Below are 22,907 nucleotides of genomic sequence, written 5' to 3'. Positions count from 1 at the left end.
AACTGTGGGTTAAACCTCCCAGGCTACTGTGATATCTGTGATATGTACTGATCCCTAATTGCCTACTGATCTTTATATGTAACTGTTTCCTTAGCCACTTGTTTACAGGTAGCATGAGTACCCTGAAATGTGTATTTCGAAATCCTACATTCCACATCACTTCCATTGCTTCTTGGGAGGCCCAACTCCATAATTTCACACCATATTGGCCATGATGGGTATTCACCATAATGTAAAATGATGGGCAGGGAGAAAGACCACATTGGGTTAAAAATACAGTTGTTAACTGAACAGAGTATTGCTGAGTGCTAGTGACTCATAGCCTAGAGAAAATACACACTAATAGAAGATTTCTAGTGGATGAATTTTGGATACTCAGTGGATATTCAGCTCTTACATTCATCTAGTATGCACTGGGGACAGCTACACTGGTTACTAATAACTGGTGTATTTTCTGATTAGTTGGTGTCATGCTATACAGATTGGAACTATTTTAGTGATTAATAGCATTAATATAAATAAATATTTCATGGGGCAGTTTTAAATGAAGAATGCCTGTATTTTATGTATAATCAATCACATATATTAGGCCTGGGATTTTAAAAGCATTTCTGAACCCCTTTCACCTTTCCTTGCATATTTCTCAAGGCAACCTCCTTGGGTAAGGAATGGGGCCAAGCAGGCAGGGTGGCATACAATCTCCCTCTTTCTCTTCCTTCCACATCCTCAGAGCACCTGCCCTTTTGCATTGAGTTCTGAGTAAGATTTCTCTTGAAGAGAATGCTCTGTTAATTAGACATAAGGTTGAAACCCTATTCTAATACTCAGGCAGTATTTCCATGGGGGCCATGGAGATACATGGGGAGGGACACTTAATCCCGTCTTGGAGGCCGGGCATGGATCAGGGAAAGCTTTCCATAAAAAGTAGTCCCTGAATGTGTGCGTAGGGTGGGGTGAGGAGATTGTATACCTTCTAGGCAGAGGTAGCAGTATGTGGAAAGTCCCAGAAGCAAGGCAAGGAAAGTTTAACTTCTTCAGGAAAGTTGTAAGGTGTTCAATATGGCTGGAGTGTTTGGTTTCAGATGAGACTGACGAGGTGAGCTGAGGTCAAACCTATGTTCCTGTCTATTCCACTTTGTCAGTTTCACATCTTTCAACCTATGCTGTGTCTAGATGATGTCTCTCAAACTCTTGACCTTCAAACCTAATGTGGGTACCATCTGTTCCTCCCTATCCTTTTGGCACTTTGACCCCAAACACATTCGCAGGCCACATGATCCAGCCTGAGAGACTGGTCATTGGATCCAGTCAGCTCACTCTTACATTTGCTTTTTTTGCAGTCTACACTAACCAATCAACTTTCCAGATTCCTAACATCAAGCCTAAGGCCTGATGTGTCTAAACCAAGTGCTGAACTTCCACTGGCCATGGCCTCACTTTCTGGCTCTCATTTGGTTTCTTAGTCAAGTCTTTGGACAAAAGTCTTGCAATGGGGTGACAGAATGACACCCCCCTCCCCCAAACACTCAACACCCTCAAGCAAGCAAGTGCAGTATCTTTTGGAAGCCAGTCTTTGGTTACCTACAGTTTCAGTCTGGCTAACCCTCAGGAATTACTGTGTTCTCCCTTACTAAGGGAGAAGCTTGCTAAGATATTTCTTGTACCAAATTGTAGTCCAGGCTATGACACTTTAGCTTAAAATCAAGTTTTTCATTTGTGGGAAATGTTCTATCCTTTTTTTTTTAAATCACACTGGACTTCTCTGAGCCAAAAGGGATCTCCAAGTTGTGAGAATTGAAAATGCCAGAAATTTCCTCCTGTTGAGCACTACCATGGCTGCCAGCAAGGGAACTTTGGGCTCATCAAAATCCAAGAGCTCAGCTGAAAGTCTTTAGGGAATGTCCTTTCTGGTGGAGAAACCATCAAGTTCTACACCACCTATTATGGTCTCCAAACTGTTGATTGTGACAAAGCAAGTTTTGTGTACAGGAAACAACCACTTCCCTTCTCCCTTTGGAGAACCTAAAAAAATTTGATCTTAGATAAGAAGCCATAAATAATTACATAAACAATTACTCAGCCTTTGCTTTTTTTCTTTTAATCCTATAATGGTACTTTAGCAATAACATCAAGCACTACTATTTTTCTTAAGTTTTCACAGTGAATAAAAATAGAAAGAAAATTTAAATATTATAAGTACATGGTTTTTAAGGCTTTCATTAGTTGTGAGAAGACACTGTTATTGATGCATTGCTGGCTCCTAATTTGCAAACCATGCATGACTATGAAACTGAATGTGGGTTTTTGTTTTCTGCAAGCAAGGTATAAGACCATTTTTACAGTATGTTATTGAGGACATAAAATTTCCAGATATATAAAGTGCTTAGATTAAAACTATGCTTTTAGATGTGAACCATAGCTCCAATATGCAGTTTTAACTATCAAAACTTTAGGTTCTTCCAAACCATAAAGAAGTTAAGAGCCAGGTCACTCTTTAAACAGAGGTTGGGCTTTCTAATATGCTGGTTTTTTTTTTTTTTTTTTTTTTTTTTTATGGGACAAAAAATGATGGCAATACTTCATAAATGTTAAGCTAGCTTATCCTACGTAGCATCTTATGGGAAGTTAGGAATAAAAATGTGACCCATCAGTGTGAGCAATAAATATTTGCCCTGTACTTAGTGATAGATTAGACATTTACTGTGTGGAGATGTTCTGGGAAAACGTTTTTAAAAAGGAAGGGCCATTTTCCATTTTACTATGGAGAATGTGACTCTCCATTAGCATGAGGAAGGGGTTTCCTGGACTTGAAGTGACATGCAAAAGTTGATTTAATGTTTAACATTAGTGTTATATACATTTTAAATATTTTATAACCACAAAAATACCTACTTATAATCAGAATGTTACAATGCTGGATAATACACCATGACTAGTAAAGCTTATTTCATAAAAATTGTCAAGGTGGAAGCTTCATTTAATGCTCTAAAGGAGTTGTGTAATTTTATCTTTTGTTCCCTTAAGCCTATTTACCTCATAGTAGCAAACTTAATCACATAAATACCCTTCTCCATGTCTCCCTATGTTCATTACCATTCACTTTACTTACTGCCTGTTGAGTATTTACAGGGGCCAACCCATTGTGTAAGGTAAGAGGATTCAGGATTCCAAGATGAGTAGGACCTGGTCTTTGCCCTCCAGGAGTAAAAAGCAAGTGGAATGGAGTGTTTGCTGTGCTCTGACATAAGGATGAAAAGAATGCAGAGGAACTATGGAGGAAGGGGCCTGGTCTACACAGACAGGGGCCTGGTCCACACAGTCCTTCTACAAGGTAGGATTTACTCACAACAGATGAGAAGGTGTCAGGAAAAGGGCCTTGCATTGGGGATTAAAAGGTTTGGGTTTGGCTCCTTGTTTAGCTACTTACTAGATTTGTGATCCTGGGTAATTTACTTCAACTCCCCAAGTTTTCTCATCTGCAAAATAGAAATAATAATAGTTGTTCCCTCATCTCACAGAATGTTATTTCAAGGCTCAAATGAGCTAATGAAAATGAAAATCCTTTTTAAAGATTATATATATATACAGTTAGTTAGAACTAATAAATGAATTCAGTAAAGTAGCAGGATATAAAATTAATATGCAAAAATCTGTAGCATTTGTATACACATATAACAGAGAAATTAAGAAAGCAATCCCATTTGCAATCACATCAAAAAGAATAAAATACCTAGGAATAAATTTAACCAAGGCAGTGAAAGACTTGTACTCTGAAAACTATAAGACATGGTTAAAGCAATTGAAGAGGACATGTAAAAAAGGAAAGATATTCCATGTTCATAGTCTGGAAGAATCAATATTGTTAAAATGCCATACCACCCAAAGCAATCTACAGATTCAATGCAATCCCTCTCAAATACGAATGGCATTTTTCACAGAAATAAGGTAGTCCTAAAATCTGTATGGAACCACAAAAGACCCTGAATAGCCAAAACAATCTTGAGAAAAAAGAACAAATAAGGAGGCAGCAAGCTTCCTGATTTCCAACTATGTGATAAATCAGTAGTAGTCAGAACAGTGTGATATTGGCATAAAAACGGATACATAGATCAATAATATAGACTAGAGAACGCCCAAATAAATCCACACATATATAGTCAATTCATTCATGATGGAGGAGGCAAGAATACACATTGGGTAAGGACAGTCTCTTCAATACATGGTGTTAGGAAAACCAAGCAGCCAGATGTAGAAGAAAGAAATTTGACCACTATCTTACACCATACACAAACCTTAACTCAAAATAGATTAGAGATATTAATGTAAGACCTGAAACCATAAATCTCCTAGAATAAAACAGGCAGTAAACACCTTGATGCTGATCTTGGTGATGATTTTTCGAATCTGACACCAACAGCAAAAATAAACAACTGGAATTGTATCATGCTCAGAAGCTTCTGCACAGCAAAAGAAACCATCAGTAGAATGAAAGTCAACTTACTGAATGTGAGAAAATATTTGCAAATCATATATTTGATAAGGAGCTAATATCCAAAATATGTAAAGAACTCATACAGCTCATCAGTAAAAAAACAATCTGATAAAAAACTGGACAAAAGATCTGAGTTGACATTTTTCCAAAGGAGACCTACAGATGGCCAGCAGGGACATGAAAAGATGGTCAAAATCAGGGGAAATAAAAAATCAAAGCCACAGTAAATTTCGCCTCGCACCTGTCACAATGACTATTATCAAAAAGACAAGAAAAAACAAGTGTTGGCAAGAATGTAAAGAAAAGGGAATCCTTGTACACTGTTGGTAGAAGCATAAATTGGTGTAGCCACTGGAAAAAATAGCATGGAGGTTCTTCAAAAAATTAAAAATAGAACTACCATGTTATCCAGCAACCCCCCTTTTAGGTATTTATCCAAAGAAAACAAAAATGCTAACTCAAAGAGATCTATTCACCTCCGTGTTCACTGCAGCATTATTCACAATAACTAAGATATGGAAACAACCTAAGTGTTCATCAATGGACACATGGATAAAGAAGATGTAGTGTATATATACACATGATGGAATATTAATCAGCTATAAAAAAGAATAAAATCTTGCCATTTGTGACAACATGGTTGGACCTCAAGGGCATTTTGCTAAGTGAAATAAGTCAGGGGAAGACAAATATTATATGATCTCTCTTACATGTGGAATCGAACCAAACAACAACAAACCAAGGAGATAGATATAGAAAACAGATTGCTGATTGCTAGTGGCTGATTGTGGGGGATGGAAGAAATGGATGAAGTGAGTTAAAAAAAATAAAAAAAGATTATGTACATGCATATATACATATATAATTATTTTATCTGTTATTTACATCACATGAATTATGGACACTGGTGTCCAAATTCGGGTGTCGTGACCACTTCTGGAATTCCTACCAAGGATAGGAGATGAAGAATTTAGAGAGGACTAAGAAGAGATGGATAAGAAGACAGAAAAAGACTAAAATGGGAAGCCTGAGACAAAATGTACAACAGACACAGGAAGGGTGCCAGGTGTTTCCTATCTTTACCAAGACCCAAACAAGAGGAAATGGATTTACACAGCAGCATGAGGGATTCAGGTTAGGAATAAGGATGACTTTATTTTCTGTAAAGAGCTGTTAAAACACTATAAAGGCCAGTAAAGGGGGGGAGGGGGCTCTGGTTCTCCCCTGAAAGTCTTTAAAAATAGAAAGAATGGAGCCATCCTACAACAGTGGGTCACTGTTCGGTGCAGAGTTACATAAAGAGAGTTCAAGTGTAAGAAGTACACAGGTGATGCTTGGAACATGTTCAACCTTAAATTATTCCTTTGGCAGGGGGAGAATCAGTATTGGGAGAATTATATCAGAGACCCATTCACCTTCTGGACAAAGTGGGTGGAAAAGGTGTGCCTTCTCTTCTGCAGACCTCTGTAATTCTTGGTTTATTACTTGCAGTAACTTCAGGTGTTTTACGGCATACCTATATAGCCTAAGGTTCATAAGTCATTTGCTTAGGACCCATCAAATACACAACTACTTCCTCTTAAGCACTTGGGTTGATCCTCATTCTTGGTGGGTTCTACAAGTTCATCCCAGTGCCATAGAGAGTGTCGTACAGGCCTCGTGGACACTGGGCTAACTCAAGCCTCTGAGTCTCGGTGCCTAACCTCAGGGAGTGTATTTCAAGGATTCCTGGTATGCAGCTGGCAGGAAACCAGGTACATCAGGACCTAAAGACCTAACTTGCTTATTTTCCAGACTCTATAAAGTGAATAAAGTGAAACAATCTTTCAAGCAGCCAGGCACAGACCTAGTCTAGGCGGAAGGCAAAGGATAGTCCACAAAACCAGCCCAAACATACTTTGAAGAAACCGTTTGCACTGTTAGAATTGTTTTTGGAATATTCTTGAATCTACTGCATGGTTAAACCTGGCTTCCTTTACCCAAAGAGACGAGAGCCTGTAAATGAGCGGAGGCCTCTGGTGGGTTGGCCACTCTTACCGGGGCTTAGTCCTGCTGCTAGCCCTGCCTCGGCCCTTCTCCAGCTGTGGGAGGGAGAATTCGGGCCAGAGGATATGCCGATGGGTCCTCTACTGTCCAGGTGTGCTATTTAGGTCATACCTAGTCTTGCAACGACACTACTCTTCCTTATTTCCCATCTGATCACACCGTAGCTTGGAGCATGTGCTGCTCCCTCCAGCCTTCCCGGTTGGAATCCGCCTTCCTGGTTGGGTAGCCAACAAGGAAAATGGCAGAGGAAGGAGGGAGTTTCTGTTGTAACTGTCTATTTTTAGTGGCTCATAAACTTCTCCATATTCCTTTGGCCCCAAGCTGCATATGCTTGGTCGTAGCCCAAAGGGAAGTTATTTTGGAAAGTCTGAGCAAAATCCTCTCTACTGCTGCTTGGGTTGGCTAAAGGAGACAGAAAAAAATGGGCTTTTGGAAAATCAGGTCTGTAACTTGGGGCTGGTTGTGGAACTGGCCCTGGGAATCCTAGTTGGTCCATCTTCCACCAGCCCCCAGTGGAGGCGGCGCCACTGCGTGGCACATTTAGGGGCCCTCTCATAGGCTGTCTTCTAGTCACAGGATAGTGACAGCATGGTTGCCCCAAAGCTGAGGGCTGATAGCAGGGCCATCAGTAGGCTGCACCTAGATGTAAAAGGAGTAAGAACTGGATCCAAACTCGGGAAACCCGTCCTGGTTGTGTTGCCTTGGGCAGATCCAGTCCCTTCCTGGAGGCCAGTTACTCCTGTATGAGATGAAGCAGAGTCCCGAGGCCAGCTCTGGGTTCTAATCCTGCTCTGCAATGAGGCGGTAGAAATGTATCTTTTCTTGGGATGAAGACACTCAAATGATGGGGGTGAGGGGGGTGGGAATCATCCTCATCCCTATGGGCATGGCTGCTAAAAAGGCACTGAGACCAAAGGCAGGCTTCTCCTATAGCTCGAATGAGGAACAGTAAAAACTTGAGGGTCTCAAGCACAAATTCATAGAGGACTTCTCGTGTGTGGAGGATGGAGATGCAGGAGAGATATAAACAAAACAGAAGTGATGATTTTCATGTGGTTATTCTGGGTAGTTTCCCAGAACGGAAGCTATTTATCCATCAAAGCAGATGCGTTCACTTATTTATGTATTCATCTATTTATTTCTTCAACTAATGTTTATTGAGTGCCCCCTGATTTTCACCCTTGCCTCTGGCAACTGGGAAAGGAGATGGACCGGGAAAGGAAAAGGTAAGAGAAAAAATGGATTGACTGCCTGGACACAGAAGATGGGCTTGGAACTTCGGGAGCACACCCAAGGTGAAGATGATATCCCCCGGGGAGGACACAGAGCATCACTGAGCAAACAGAGTGACACCTCGATGATATGTTTGTGCTTCCCACGTGCTTCCAGGTTTTAGAGGCAAATCCCTCTTACTGATTAGCAGAGGTGCTGGGGCTCTGTACTCAGGACAACTGGCAGGGTGCCACCACACCTACATCAACCTTCTCATCCATTCCCATGGGAAGCTCAGAGTTCCCACACATCCTCAGCCAGGAAGGTCAGCATGGACACATCTGCGTGTATGATGGGGTGTGGCTGATAAGCACCAGCTGCTGGACCTCTTCCTCTTCCATATTGGCTTCTGCAGCAAACTACAGACCCCATCCCACAGGCCAGCAGAGCCAGCTTTTAAGAAGGGGAAAATGAAATAGCGCAAGAAACTCAGTTGGGTTTCTTGCCCACCGGGCAATACCCGGGGTTGGTACTGCTGCTGTCAGAAGCAGAGACGGGGGAGTGGTGGCATCCTATTCCTGAGGCTTTGATGTGAAACCAAGAGAAAAGGATACCTATATTCTTGCTGACCTGAGAAATGATGCAGAGCGTAGAGCGGTCCTTCTCCGGCTTTTGTGTGCATGCAGATCACTTGGGGATCTCGCTGGAAGGCAGGTTCTGCATCAGCAGCTCTGGGATAGGTCTGAGAATTTTTATTTCTAACCGGTGCCTAGGTATTGCTTACACTGCTCGTCCATGGCCCTCCCTTTGAATAGCAAGGCTCTATTTTAGTTTCCTAGCACCCCTCCTCAGCGGTAGGAACTTGAACGTGAACCAGGGATAATATCTCAACACAAGTCTAGGGGTGCCACATGACCCCTGTGTGGCCAATCAGCGTTTTTGCTTTCTTTTAATTGGGGGTTTGGGAGGTTCAAAATGGAACTGGGAGAAGGAAACCCTGTCTTCTTTAGCTGCTAGAGTGTGAGTCAGAGCTGCTGCTAGTAGTGATTCCCATCTCACAGAGGAACTGGTCTGAGAAGATGCAGCAGATATGTGGGAGAATGAGCTGGGGAATAGAGAAGGTCTTCACAGTGCTCACTGTCCCGGTTCTGGTCATCCTGAAGGGCAGCGGCACCAGGCCTTTCCTCTGGTTTTCCTCTATGAGTCTGCAAATTACCCTCTCTTGCTTCAGTCGGTGGTTCTCGACCTGGCTGCCCATTAGAATCCGATGCTTGAACCCCTTTCCTGGGGACTCTGATTCAATCAGTCTGGGATAGGGCTTGGGCACAGGTAGTCTCTAAAGTTCCCTACATGATTCGAATGTGCTGCCAAGATGAAGGTCAACTGTTATGCTCTTTTGAATTGAATTGAATTATGCTCATTTGAATCCAGCAGCAACGGAGAGAGTCCTAAAATGGGTTCTTGGAAACCACCGAACTAGATGAGTTAGTTGAGTGAGAAGACAGGGACAGACACCTGAGAAGATGTTTCTAGAGAGGGCCTGAAGAAAGGGAGGCTGAGGACCACATCCAGCTCTCTTAGTGACCTGGCTGGTCCCTAAGCTCTATACGGGCCACAAGATACTACTATCTCTGAATTATGTGTAGAGCTCAGTCTTGTTTTGACCTTTTTGTCCAAGGGGTTAGCTCTCATTCCAGACTGTATGCTCCTTCAGGGCAGGGATGGTATCTGGTGCCTCTCCCATTTCTTTCAAGGCACTGGCCACCATACATGCACTTACTGGTGATTTCCCAAATATGATTAAGGGATATATGATATGGATATATAAAGTGTGTGCCATATGTGGTTGGTCTCATCTCTCAAAACCTAGTCTCCCCAACTTCCTCCAAGATTGTGAAGAATTCCTGAGGCTGTTTGCTATGTTCTCAGCATGTGCTTGGAGGTGGGAGAGAGAAGGTTCATCAAGGGCTTCTTTTATAGTCTTGACCCACATCTTAGTCTCAAGAGTGGATGGCACGTGCCAGAAGTGGGCGATTAAGGGGTTTGTGAACTCTCTTGTCACTTCAGATTCAACAACTTGTTCTCTTGAAATAGAAATAGCTGCTGGTTTTGTGGGGGTTTCCCCCCTCCCCTGCCCGGGTCAGGCCCTTTTCTCAGAAATGCAGTTGCCTATGGAAAACTGACACTCCCTAATGAGTCCTTACCAGCTGTCAGCCTCACAGCAATAGTCATTATTCTGCAGGCTTCTTGCTAAATTCCAATGATGGTCCCTGCCAGAGCCCAGGAACACAAGCACGCTGGAGGTGGCGGGAACTCCAGAGCTCTTTGGGTGGTATTCTCTCCCCTTCCCTCAGGAGGACTTGCCCTGGGAGGCTTCCAGGCAGCCCTTCCACAGCAGATGTGTGGAGACTGGGGAATGTGAATAGATGTCTTGGGCTGAGCTTTAGGGCTGTTCACCCAGATTCGAAGAACCTGAAGTGCAGTAAGGGACTGAGCTAATAGCTAGGAAGAGACACCAGCCTTGCCAAGAGAAAAAAAAGCACACAAAAGCTTGTTAATATGTAAAAAAAGCCTTCACAAATGTAAGCACTCCCATTCTTTCTTCTTCAGTATTATGATATGAGCGAGAGCCTTAACACACAAGACGCCTTCTGACCAAAGCCCTCAGCTGGGAGTCCAGAGCTCAGCTATGGTCTTCAACACTTTATTCTACTGCTAACATCCTGTGTGACACTTCAGTTCATTTGTCTGGGCCTCAGACTTCTCACAGCTGGATATTTACTTATGCTCACCACACTTCCACAGTTCAGCAAATTACTCCTTGTAGAACGTGTCAATAGTCAATAGCCTTCGAATAGCATGTATGGGAAACGAATTACAATTATTGGCAAGAGGAGAAGGGGCTATTTCCAAGTGACTTGAATCCACATGGATGTCAGTTCTTATTTTGTGGAAATGTGACCAAAATAAAAGGCCAACTGGGAAGAGATTATAACCCCCTCCCAGCCTCAGTCCATTTGGATCCTCTGGCATCACGAGATAGAGAATCCATTTTTCTAACTCATTTGAGAATTTTCCTTGTGCTCTGTTTCTCTCTCTCCTCCTTCTCCCAGACTCAATGACTTCAGGGGGTGGGGTTGACCAGGACACCTGGGAGATGCCTGGGGGTGTATGTGTATGTGTGTGGGGTGTCCTAGTACAGTCAGCTGCTGCCTACAGCTCAGGCCCAAAAGGGTTTAAGCAAATAGCATGAGATGCCTATCCCAGAGGGCTGCCCCTCCCAGGCCATTCCGTTGAGGTGGAATCTTGCCAGTTCTTCCCAGCTGGCTCCGAAATCCGATGCCTCAGTGATTGATTTCACCATCTGACTCCAAAAAACTTGCATACTGGGGTAAAACAGGCCAGCTCTCAAGAGTGTGATAATCCACACTTCCTGGTAAGGTTTCCAAATACCACTCTTCCTGGGTCTTTTTCTTACTTGGTTGTAGTAGATCTTTCTCTTGAGGCACCCTTCAGTGTTTGTTATGATGAAGTGGATTTTGTGCTTTTTCCCTTGGTGTGCCTGCAGCACCTCGTGCAGCACTTTGTCTGTTGTCACAAATCATGATGTATGATCATTCTTTGTGTACTTCTCCTTCATTTAACAATGATCTCCTGAAGGGTGGGAGTTGTGCCTCATTTTGTCCTGTATATTCACAGCGAACAACACAGAGTTCCTTAGCACATAGTAGGTGTTAACTAAATGTCATTCGGATGACTGCTTTGCATGAACTACATCAGGGCATTTGGGTGACTCTCCACGAAAAATGAGACCACCAAGAGTCAAATATATATATATATTTTTTTAGATTTTATTTTACTTATTAGAGACAGAGAGGGGCAGAGGGAGAAGCAGGCTCTATGCAGGGAGCCTCACACGGGACTCGATCCCTGGTCTTCAGGATCACACCCTGGGCTGAAGGCAGTGCTAAACCACTGGGCCACCAGGCCTGCCCGAGTCAAAATATTTTCAAAACTGTGTGGTCTCAAGGTAGCAGTAGAGGAAACACTATGAGTTCAGAGACCAAGTTAACTTTTGGTATTGGTATAATAAAATCGTTGGTTAAACTGGTTTCTTTCTTACAAATAAGACTCCAAACTCTCCTAAGATAACATGGAGTAATCCTTGGAGGCCTTAAGCATGTAGAAGGGAAAAACCTGTATGCTTATTTATCCATCCATAATTATTTGTCAAATGAGTAAATGAATGAAAAATGAATCTTTTAATAAACAGAAGATACATAAATTCCCTTTAACTTTCTTGGAGCTCCATTATTAAAAGAAATACCCTCCCTTTAAAGGCAATAATACATATAAACATAGTAGGGTGTATGGCACCTAAATGTTAGCTATTTTGATCATAGCAATGTAGATAACGAAGTGGCATGCTTCCTCATCCAGCGCAAATCACAGTTCATGCCAAGAACTCCCCTACCCTTTTGTCAAAAGCAAATAAAAAACAACTTGAAAAATTCTCTAGTTAAATACAGAGAGTGATTTGTTGTATCTGAAACCCATTTTGTTTTGTAGTCTTCATTCTTTGGGAACACCTCACACGGCAGGGTGAGAGACATTACCTTCAACTTAGAGATGAACAAATCGATGGTTTGGTAGAACTTGGCTCGATCTTAGGTCCCAGTCTCTTCAGACACCTAACCCTGAGTTGGCAGTCCATTAGTTTTTCCTTTTACGTCTGCCCCGTTCCCTTTGCTTTGCACGGAGCTTGATGAGGATGGTGCTACAACTGGCTTACTGAGCCCCAGGGTCTCCCAGAAGGTGGGGCTGGATGACGGGCTGGATGAGGGAGAAACGGGGGACATGGCCTGCTTTCATGATTCACTGTGCTCTTCAAAACTCCTCAGGCCATCTGGCTGGTCAGGGACCTGGAGAGGGTCCGACATTTCTCATGTTTTCAATAACCCTGGTGAGTCAGGCCAGTCCCCTTGCCCTTCTCTCAAGCAGTGAAGACAGAGGTCCATGATCTACGCTAGTTTTCCTTCTCCTTCCAAGCCTAGATTGGGTACAGGGTGGGCCTCCCTGCCTGCCTCCCTAGGGAGGCATGGTTTCTAGGCAGTTTCTGGCTTCACATTATTTTGGTGGCCCCACGTGGGGGCACATGAGCCATGCCCACTTTAAGGATTGTTTTGCTACTTAGGGCAGGAAGACAGAGACAGACTGACAAACCTTACGGGGTGCAGAGAGCCACCATCTCCAGGGCAAGATGGGAACTGGAGTAAGGCAAGTGAGGACAAGCCACATCTGCACAGGGTCTGATCCCATCTTTATTTAAAATTTTGGTATTTCATTTATTTTTATTTTTTTGCATTAAAATCTTAATCATCTTGATTACTGACTTCTTTGGCAACCCCTTACATTTTGACCAGGGCAATCGTATTTGAGTGACCGTACCATAACATTAGTTAGCTGTTGAATTGTTGTTTAGATGCTCTCAGGACACGTCAAAGCCCTGGCATGTCTGTGTCACTGCAAACCATCTGTTTGGACTTAACGTAGATAAAGCAACTGTGCCCGGCACTGGCTACAGGCAATAAACCAGTCTAGGTGTCCTTTCTTCCACCTGAGCATGGAAATTTCTCCAAGCTTGAGGGATTCTTCTCCACCATGATGAGTACATTTAAAGTGAATGTGGTAGGTCAGCGAGTGGTGATCTCTTCTGCCCAAAGTGGAAGGGTTGATTTTCCTTCTGATGGAAGGAAGATGTTTGTATTCCCCTTTGGGCTCCCTCAGCACTTTGTCCCAGACTATAGCTCTTACTCTGCTTGTGTTCACACATCCAGCTTTCCAGACTGTAAGTTTCTCTATGCAAGGATGTCGTCTTACATTTCACATTTCACACTGTGCACCGTGCCTGGCCCCCCAACTTGCTCAGTAAGTGTTTAGGGAGTGAAGGTACAAATTAGGTAGGGTTTCTGACTTACTCAAAATGCTTTTTGTTGGCATGAACTTTTTGTACCAGAAATTCTTTTTTTTTTTTTTTTTCATGATCACAGAAAGCATTTATTTTAGGAATGAAAACAACTTCTCTCCTCTTTACTAAGGATCACACGGGTGGTGTTTCTCTATTTGCTTCTTCCCATCGGCTAACTTGCTGTGTAAGGCAATTCGTGGACGAGAGCAGGCCACGGGTGCCGGCGCCCATCCAGCCATGCAGTGGCTGGTTCCTAACAAAGCCGCCCACTTAACCTTTTTCTCATTTGATCGCATCCAAAGAATAAGTCAGAAGGATCAAGGTTACAAGGAGCCCCTGATCAAGGAACTGCTTTTACAGATCTCTCTGCAGTCCTGGTGCCCGGTGACATGCTGCTGGACCAGGAACCCCTTCCCACCTGTGAGAGGTCTCTAGGGAACACGGGCTCCAAGGATCAGTTCAGGGTAGTGTAGATGCCCTAGCAGAGTGGGGCCAGACAGAGGGAAGTGCGGAGTACAAGAAAGAGCCAATAAATGAAATCCCGTAAGACATTCAGTTCACCAGAATATCATTCACATCAATCCCTTCCTATTCTACTTTCTGACGGGTTCCTGTCACTGCTTAGAAATTACAGTATTTTCATTCTCTTGCCTTCCCATTCCACAGTGTCCCTAATAGTCTGAAATCACTAGTCCCATGATCTCGGCCAGCATTTTCGAGTTCATCAAACAAAACCAGTGTCTGCTTAAGTTGGGCCTGCCTAATTTTTTGTTCCTCTAATTCTGCGAGAAGGGCCTGCTTAGCGCCTAATTTGGTCTTCTACTTCTCCTGTAACTGTTCAATTTCCTCCTGGAGGAGCCGGAACTCTTCCTCACTACAAGGATGCAGCTCCTGGGGTTTGTCTTCCGGAAGCAAAATGTTTGGGGGAATGCACAGAATCAACTGCAAAAACAGCTGCTCCATTTTGCCAAAAAGGTTATGGAAACGTCCCTTCATGAAGCCGAGGAACTTCTCTGCGCATTTACGAACCTGGACGGGGCTGATCTCACAGCCTGGGAGGTCACCTAGCTTTTTCAGAATGACCTGTTCGACGGCCTGCATCCCTTCAAACAGGTAGTCTTGAGATGCAATGTAGATTCTCAGCATGCAGGTTTGCGGTGTGAAGCCGAAGAACTGGGCCTCGTAGGTCATCGGGTCCACAGACATCTTGGCTTATTTTGTTCGGTTAATTCTTTTTTTTTTAATTTTTATTTATTTATGATAGTCACACACAGAGAGAGAGAGAGAGAGAGAGAGGCAGAGACACAGGCAGAGGGAGAAGCAGGCTCCATGCACCAGGAGCCCGATGTGGGATTCGATCCCGGGTCTCCAGGATCGCGCCCTGGGCCAAAGGCAGGCGCTAACCGCTGTGCCACCCAGGGATCCCTGTTTGGTTTATTCTGACTATGAAAAATCCGAGCGGGCGCACCGGCTTCCCGCCACCGCCTTTAAACCAGCGCCTGCAGCTGCGGAGAGCCAGAAATTCTTTAATAAATCAGAACCAAGGGCTTGCTGTGAACCCTAGCTAACTCTTGTTTCCGATGCTTCCATTTGTGAGAGCTTGAGGTACATCAGGTCTCGCTGTTTAGGGGAGTCTCGGAATGCCTGTCACTTGCAAACATGATGTTAGTGACTAAGAGCCTTCGTGAATTAATCAGGACCTTTTGGCTTGTAAGCAACAGACTCCACTCAAATTAGCTCAAGCAAAAAAAGAGAACGAGCTCAAATAACAGAGAAACCCAGGGATGGACATCAGCTCCAGAGGCTGAAATGATGCCGTCAGGACCCCATCTCTCACTGCTGGTGGAGATGGTTTCCAGCATCCTGAGGCTCACCTGCAACCTGCTTTCTGCTCCCAGCGAAGAAGAGGTTCTTCATTAAACTCCACCAGAAAAGTCCTGGCAGAGACTGTCTGGTCAGGCTTTGGTCACTTGCATACTTGTGAACCCGTCACTGGGGGCACAGCGAATGGGCCACAGACAGGCCTGGGTCACGTTCCCACACGTGTGGTGGAGAAGGGGCCGGGAGGGTCTGCTTCCCTCGAGCCACGTGGCCCTGTGCCCTCACGGGAAGGGGAGGCTCCATGAGACACAGATGAGGGTGATTCCAAGCAGGCAGAAACAACAGATGCTCACTATACTTGTAACATTGGATTTATTCATTTTCCATTTAATTTTCATTTCTGCATTCAGTCTTGCCAACTTCTCTTTAAGTCTCAAATTAGGTTATTATTGGAGCAGTTTTTGGGTTGATCTTAACCTCTTTTTTCCCCCTTTGGGCAATTTTTTGTAGGCTTTTCTTGAGGTTTTCTTGTTTCCACCCTCCACCTGTGGTCTGCTTTGCTTTATTTACCAGTTTCTCCCTTTTTGTTCTTGGCTCAAGGGTTGGACTTCAACATCAGGGTGTATTTTGGGCTTATGGTTATTAATAGCGTGCACGTGTGTGTGTGTACTGTTGTTTCCGATCTTGACTATTGTCAAATGTCACCTCTGATGGCTTCTAGATGGTTCCTATAAGCAGGCTGCCTCACTTCATAGGGCTTACTCTGATAAGCCCCACTGGGTGGGTGCACATAGTCTGGGTGCTTATCAGGGGGTTTTGGTGAAGGCACACCGATTCTTCTGGATGCGCACTGTGCTCACCCCACCAAGCATTTGCATGTGCTGTTAGCTCTGTCTGAAGTGCTCTGGCCTGGTCAATTTCTACTTGTTCTTTGAGTGTCTAATCAGGCATTACTTCCTCCAGGAAACTTTCTGGCCATCCAGCCTGGGCTAGGGACAGGGATCTTTCATAATCAACTGGTTTAGCCATTTGTAAAGCCAATTGTTCACTTCTGGAGTCAGTTCTGGGTGTTCAGGTATCTACCTTGAGTACCTATGTTTAGCACCCCATCTCTGAGTTCCATTGTATCTCATGTTATCTCCCTAGTGTGCCCTGTGTCACATCGTTTAGTGTTCATCTGTTTACTTTGCTCTCTGCCATAGATAGTGAGCTTCTTGAAAACAGGAACTATGTTTTAACTCTATTCCTAGTTTCAGGAACACAGCAGGCCTTTGACAAAGGTTTGGAGAATGACCCATCCCTTCCAATCAGCGTGCTCAGTGCACACATCTATTAGAGCACCATTGCTCTTTGTGTGTCTTATTTCCCCTATTGCATTGCACAGTTCCTGTGGTAACTGACAATGTCTTTATTAATTCCTGTTATCTGTCACCTTGTCCAGTGGTATAGGAAGTAGGTGCTAAGTAAGCGTAAAAAAATATTTTAAACATAGATCTCTTAAATTAGGTTTCCAAGTGGCAGATTATTATGTACCCTTTTGTTTATATCTGCTGAAGTGCTTACTACTTTAATATGAACTAAACCATGTGACTTTGTCAATACTTGGTTTGGATATTCCTTAAATGTCCCCCGGTACCAGACTGTTAAGTAGCATGGCTAGACTTCTCTTACTCTTGATATTAGAATGAGAATGAGAACTCTGAGAGACAATGAATACAATCTGGGCAGTCTGTGTACCACACAGCCATAATGACTTATGTCCTGAGGTATGCCTTGCAGAAGGGGCCCAAGTCTCTTGGACTGAGCTGGGGTCTTAAGACCTCAGACCGGTGATGGAGGTATAGGGGGCTGGAGTCTGTGTCCAAAAATGAGTGTAGGGGTAAGGCTGGCATCAAGTCCACATGGAGAGCAAGAGCTGGATTCCAAGTAGAGAATCTAGAAGGGAGGGACACCTGGGTGGCTCAGCAGTTGGGCGCCTGCCTTTGGCCCAAGGTGTAATCCTGGAGTCCTGGGATTGAGTCCCACATCGGGCTTTCCTCAGGGAGCCTGCTTCTCCCTCTGCCTGTCTCCTTCATGAATAAATAAATAAAATCTTAAAAAAAAAAAAAAGAGAGAGAGAGAATCTAGAAGGGAGAGGAAACGAGGGAGATGCCTGAAGGAGGGTACTGGAAAGACTCCCAGAAGCAACAGGATGCAGCAAGGACCTCATCACTGCAAACCTGCAATTGAGTCTGTGGGGGGAAAGGGATTATTTAGGGGGGTAACGAGTGAGCTCTGAAAGGGATGAGAAGGAGTTAGTCTGTTGGCTCCATACAGTGGCAAGCTGGAGGGCCACCACAAACCCAGCATGTGTGTCAGAGGACACTGTATAGACACATGTATCCTGGGCTAGTCGCCCCAATGCCTCCTTTTGGGCCTGAAGCAACCAGCAGTCACACTTGGGAAGACAAGCTATAGAATGGGATTATTGCTCTTCTGTAACTGTTCTGAGTAGCCCAGATTCGGACGGCAAAAGCTCCTCCCCATCCCAGAATGAGGCAGAATCAGCTGAAATAAATATGATGAATAATGGGCCCGAAGCAGTCCAGATAAAGGAGTGCAGATCCGGCCCGTTACGCAGCCCGTGGTTCATACTAGCTGAATGGTGGTGGATGCCCAGGGGTGGTGCTGGGTCAGTGATGGGAGGTGGAGACAAAATTCCAGGGAAGGGGGATCAGTAGCTCGATTCTACTTTTTTGTTTTTAACTGAGGTAAATTTGGTAGATAACATTATATTCGTTTCAAATGTACAACACAATGGTCTGATATTTGTATACACTACAGAGTGGTCAAACCAATCGAGTTTAGCAGGATAAGGTATGAAGAAAACAGACTTGATCCACTTTCCTCTTGGAAGGAGGCACTCTCTTTCCTAGCCAGCTTACGTCAGAGTAGAAGATGAGGATTTGATAAAACAATGTCTTTATTTCCTATGTATATTTCTTTGTTCCCAAAAGAACCCTGATGTTTTCATGTTGGGTTCAAAGAAGAGATTGTCCTGGAAAATCACGGCTCCTCTGGAAGGGCAACCAGGACGTGAAAACCTTCTGCTAAATCTTCATCCTGATAAGCTGAGAACTGAATTTCCTGGCTCAGGTGGTTTTTAATTAAAGCAATTTATATTCAAAGAATGTGCACACATGCAGGCTCACAGAAAATCAATGAAATCAAGAGGGTAAACAGAAAAAAGAGAACGAACGTGACCGACCAAGAAGCACTTACATGGAAGGGCAAAAAGACATCGTTTGTGTTTACTTTCTGTTGAAAATATTTGTATACATAGCCTCATTTCAGCCAAAATTCTAAATGTGTTCTGCACTGTTTCCTACCCTCTCCCCTCCCTGGCCGCCCTCCCCCTACGAAATAAGGCTGAGCTTCATCCCAGATTGAGCATGACTCCTTATTTTTCTTATACTTAAACAAGAACACAGTTTGAGGGCCTCTCGGGACACATGGAATCATTTGTGACCATATTCCCACAACCAACCCAGTGGGAATGCGGTATTAATGAGAATATCCCCTGAAACACGCTGCACAGTTTTGTCATTTCCATGAAGCTTGCTGGCGTATAAATATAACCCCACATTCTTTTATGAAACACATAAATGCAATAAAATAGTTGCTTTGGTTTTTTTCTGGAGGCAGGAGGAGAAAAATGTCAAACTCTCATTGTTCAGTGTTTCTAACAGACCCCTTTTTGTATGACTGCTATGACTTTCCAGCACAAAGTTCCAAACTGCAGATAATAACTTAAAAGGCTATCTGAACCCATTCTGTTATGTAGATGAAAGGAAGTCTTTAAAATTAATCTATGGCATCTCTGAATAAAAAAGGAGGGCACTCATCCAACTCATTTCCTTGGGCCAGAGCAGTGAGCAAGCAGAAGAAAAATGCCAAAATTCTGCTCGAAAACCAGAGTTTAACATGGCACAAGCACACAGCAGATTAGCAACCAGATTTTTGCTTCTGACCTGTCACTGTTTGGAAATATGAAACAGTGTGTTATTATCCAATGTTATCACTAAATTCGAAGTTAATGTAAGGCATCTGACTAGCGTGTAGTGTGAAGGTTGAGAACCTGTTACACTGCTGTTTTATGACAAACTATTTTATGAGAGATATATATTTAAAAGGAGGTAAAATCATCCTTTTTTTAAAAATTGAAAGGCTGTCTATTAGAAGACTGTCTAAACCAAGGGAAGAAACAGAAAAACAAATTATATTTGTCGCATTGGCGCAAATAGCCTGGGAACCATGTAGGACACATCATCCTCGAGAGTCAACTGTATTAATAAAATTGTATCACCAAACTTATCTCTATCACAACAAGCACTGTAGTGAGGAATCAGATGCAAATATGGGCAAAATACGAGACTGAAAGAAATGTTGAGTTAATAACATTAGTTAAAATGGCATCTGCCATTGGGGGAATTCAGGTAAAAAGACTTGAGAGTACTCAGTTATCGGAATGAATAAGCATTTAGGGGGATTAGTTATAAAATAATTATGTAGATCAAGACTGTTCCTTTGTGCAAGCAATAAATGGAAATATAATAAAAATACAGATATCTTTCACAGTAAGACACTGACACACACAAAACATAAACTATGTAGGGAGAGAAATGCACTAGACCTATCTGTAGAAATAACCAGTTTCCTTTGGAGACGTGTAAGAGAGGATTCGAATCCGTGAAGAAACATGTTCTATTTTCTACCAGTGTAGACATAATACCCTTTAATAAGTCAACCTCCTCCAATTAAGCTTCATTTTTAAACAAATTTGTAATGAGAATGCCAATGGGATTTTAGGGAGAACTTCACAAAAATGTTCTAATATTCATCTAACAAAGAAATCCATGTAAGAGTATCTAGGAAAATCCTGAAAAAGTAGAATAATGATGTAGGACTTGCCCAGGCTTAAAAATGTATCACAAAGTTATTTCGAGCAAAGCAGAATGGTATTATCACAGGTATAGATACCTAGGACAGGAATAAATAACATATTTGGTCACTCTACCAATTGAGTAGACATGCTCAAGAGTAAACATACATAGTTGGGGTTTTCCTCCCCAAAGGGGCTTCTCACCTCCCAGGCAAGTAGATTTCTACTGGGCATTTTTTTTTTTCAGTTTATCAACCATGCTGTGGACCCTGAGGGTAAAAATACTATCATATTCTTCATTCTCATGCCTGCACAGTGCCTAGAGGTATTCAACGTTTGATGAGTGTATAAGTGACTATATGAATACATGTGCACTGGAAAGAAAACTTTGATTAATGTTAGGAAGATCCACCAGCTTTAAATCTCTGCCTGAGAGTTATTGACAAAACTCCTTTCTAAGAGTTGACATTAGAATGATACTTTTTAATTTAACAAACCAAATTGCAGTTAATGCCTTAGGCATTTTTCAAATTAAATTATAGACTTTCATGGAAAAAAAATTCATATTAGCCCAAGTGAGTCTCAAATTATTTTTTTAATGTAAGATTACTGAACTGTAAGCACACACAAAACTAGGTATATACTTTTTTAGGTTTATGAACTGTTAATTAAGCATGATACCAAAATGCATTTATCAATTAAGTATCCATACTTATAAAACCAGTAAAATCCAAATGAGCAATAGATGGTATTTTATGGAAACTAAATTGCTAATGTTGGGTTTAATCATAGATGTGTTTAGTTGTTTTACATTTCACCAGTTGACTCTTTTGATCTTGAAAATGAAGGACCATTATTTGAGGCTTCCTTATGGTCACTGCTGGTATTTTTAATTTTTACAGTTTCTGAAATTTTATCCATTGATCCATCATATTGGTTGTCCAATGAATTCAGTACATTTCCTTGTACACAATTCGTGCAGTGATGTATACAACACCGAAGTTCGGCACCAAGTCTGGAAGCACAAATGCAGGTGTTGAACTCAATATAGCGTTTGGTCACAGGTGGTCATCCCAATGGTTCAGAATGCTCTTGTATTACTTTTCTTAGATCATAATCTAAAAGAAAACGCCAAATTAAAAAATTCTTTCAGGGCGCCTGGGTGACTCAGTCAGTTAAGTGTCCAACTCTTGATTTCAGCTCAGGTCGTGGTCTCAGGGTCATGAGATCGAGCTCGCATACTGGGCTCCACACTCAGCAGGGCATCTGCTAGAAAAGCTGTCCCTCTCCCTTTGCCTCTCCTCCCGCTGGCACTCTCTCTCTCTAAAATAAATACATAGGGGATTCCTGGGTGGCTCAGAGGTTTAGTGCCCACCTTCGGCCCAGGGTGTGATCCTGGAGACCCGGGATCGAGTCCTGCATCGGGCTCCCTGCATGGAGCCTGCTTCTCCCTCTGCCTGTGTCTCTGCCTCTCTCTCTGTGTCTCTCATGAATAAATAAATAAATAAATAAATAAATAAATAAATAAATAAATAAAATCTTTTAAAAATTTAAAAAAATATATAAATCTTAAAAAAGAATTCTTTCAGAACTCTGAATCTTAGTTTGAGAAACATCACCCTCGCTTATTTCAAGTAGCAATTGATTTTTTTTTAAAAAAATTCCAGACTAACAGAGGCAACGGGGCAGCATTTTGCAATTGTTGTAAATACATTTTGTGACCATTGATCTATATTTTCAACACCCATCTCTGGCACAAACCAATCGATCCTCCTTTGGAGAGAGGCACTGCTCACCCTCCTCTGCAGAACAAGAAATTGAGGCAGCGATGGCACTCAGGAGCACAGAGAAAATTGTGGTGAAATTTAGATTAGAGGTCAGAGTTGTTTGTATCTCATTGAGAGGGAAAGCAAGTGGTAATCGCACAAATTGCTTAGCCTTTGGCTTGCTCTGACAATCACCTAGACTTTACGTTTTTTTCTGCTCTGGCTAAACAGGACTCCTTGGTATCACAGACCACAATGCATGGGCCTGGTCGAGCACTCGTGCTAAATACATGCTCCCTGCACCTTACCCCTGTGTGTCCTGTTGCAGCCAGAAAGGACTCAATGGAAGCTAATCGCTTGTCTGAGACCACGAGAGCCAGCAGTCAGCCTGAAAGGTGTTATCCACTAATTATAGCCCTGTGAGGGGTGAATGCTCACTATGGGGAGCGACTGTTCTTTCCCAAGTACAGGTGTCCCTTCTTTTTGAGCAGCTGCCAGGTGCTCGGCAGCCTGGGAGCCCTTCAGATAAACAATACCTCAGGTTACCTGGTCTCACCACTGCGTGTGCAGACACAGCCCTCAGGTACCTGGGCATAGACTTGCCTGAGTCACAGCGAGACTACAAGGAATGTGCCTTCAAATCAGACCAAGTCATAACCGCTTCCCCAAATATCAGGGGAA

At 43.0% G+C, this 22,907-nt stretch overlaps 1 protein-coding gene and 1 long non-coding RNA gene across 2 annotated transcripts in view; both read right to left on the bottom strand.

Annotated features, from left to right (window-relative positions):
• Positions 1-22,907, bottom strand: part of LOC140624499 (uncharacterized) — a 52,397-nt gene that overhangs the window by 11,206 nt on the left and 18,284 nt on the right. The window contains exon 2 of the long non-coding RNA XR_012023965.1: positions 3,428-3,476. This is a non-coding gene — a long non-coding RNA (uncharacterized lncRNA). The remainder of the gene's footprint in view (positions 1-3,427; positions 3,477-22,907) is intronic.
• Positions 11,632-15,111, bottom strand: LOC140624160 (protein MIS12 homolog). Its single transcript, XM_072810897.1, has one exon. It carries the CDS (start codon positions 14,922-14,924, stop codon positions 14,538-14,540), a length of 387 nt encoding a protein of 128 aa, XP_072666998.1. The 5' UTR covers positions 14,925-15,111; the 3' UTR covers positions 11,632-14,537.

The sequence above is a fragment of the Canis lupus genome, chromosome 34, assembly GCF_048164855.1.
Source record: "Canis lupus baileyi chromosome 34, mCanLup2.hap1, whole genome shotgun sequence".
In the NCBI taxonomy this organism is placed as follows: Eukaryota; Metazoa; Chordata; class Mammalia; order Carnivora; family Canidae; genus Canis; species Canis lupus.
Note: the sequence above shows the minus strand (reverse complement) of the source record. Positions and strands in the feature narration are given on the sequence as shown.

Bases quoted from the DNA above. Each gene is read 5' to 3' on its own strand.
- LOC140624160 (XM_072810897.1), bottom strand. From the start codon at position 14,924: ATGTCTGTGGACCCGATGACCTACGAGGCCCAGTTCTTCGGCTTCACA.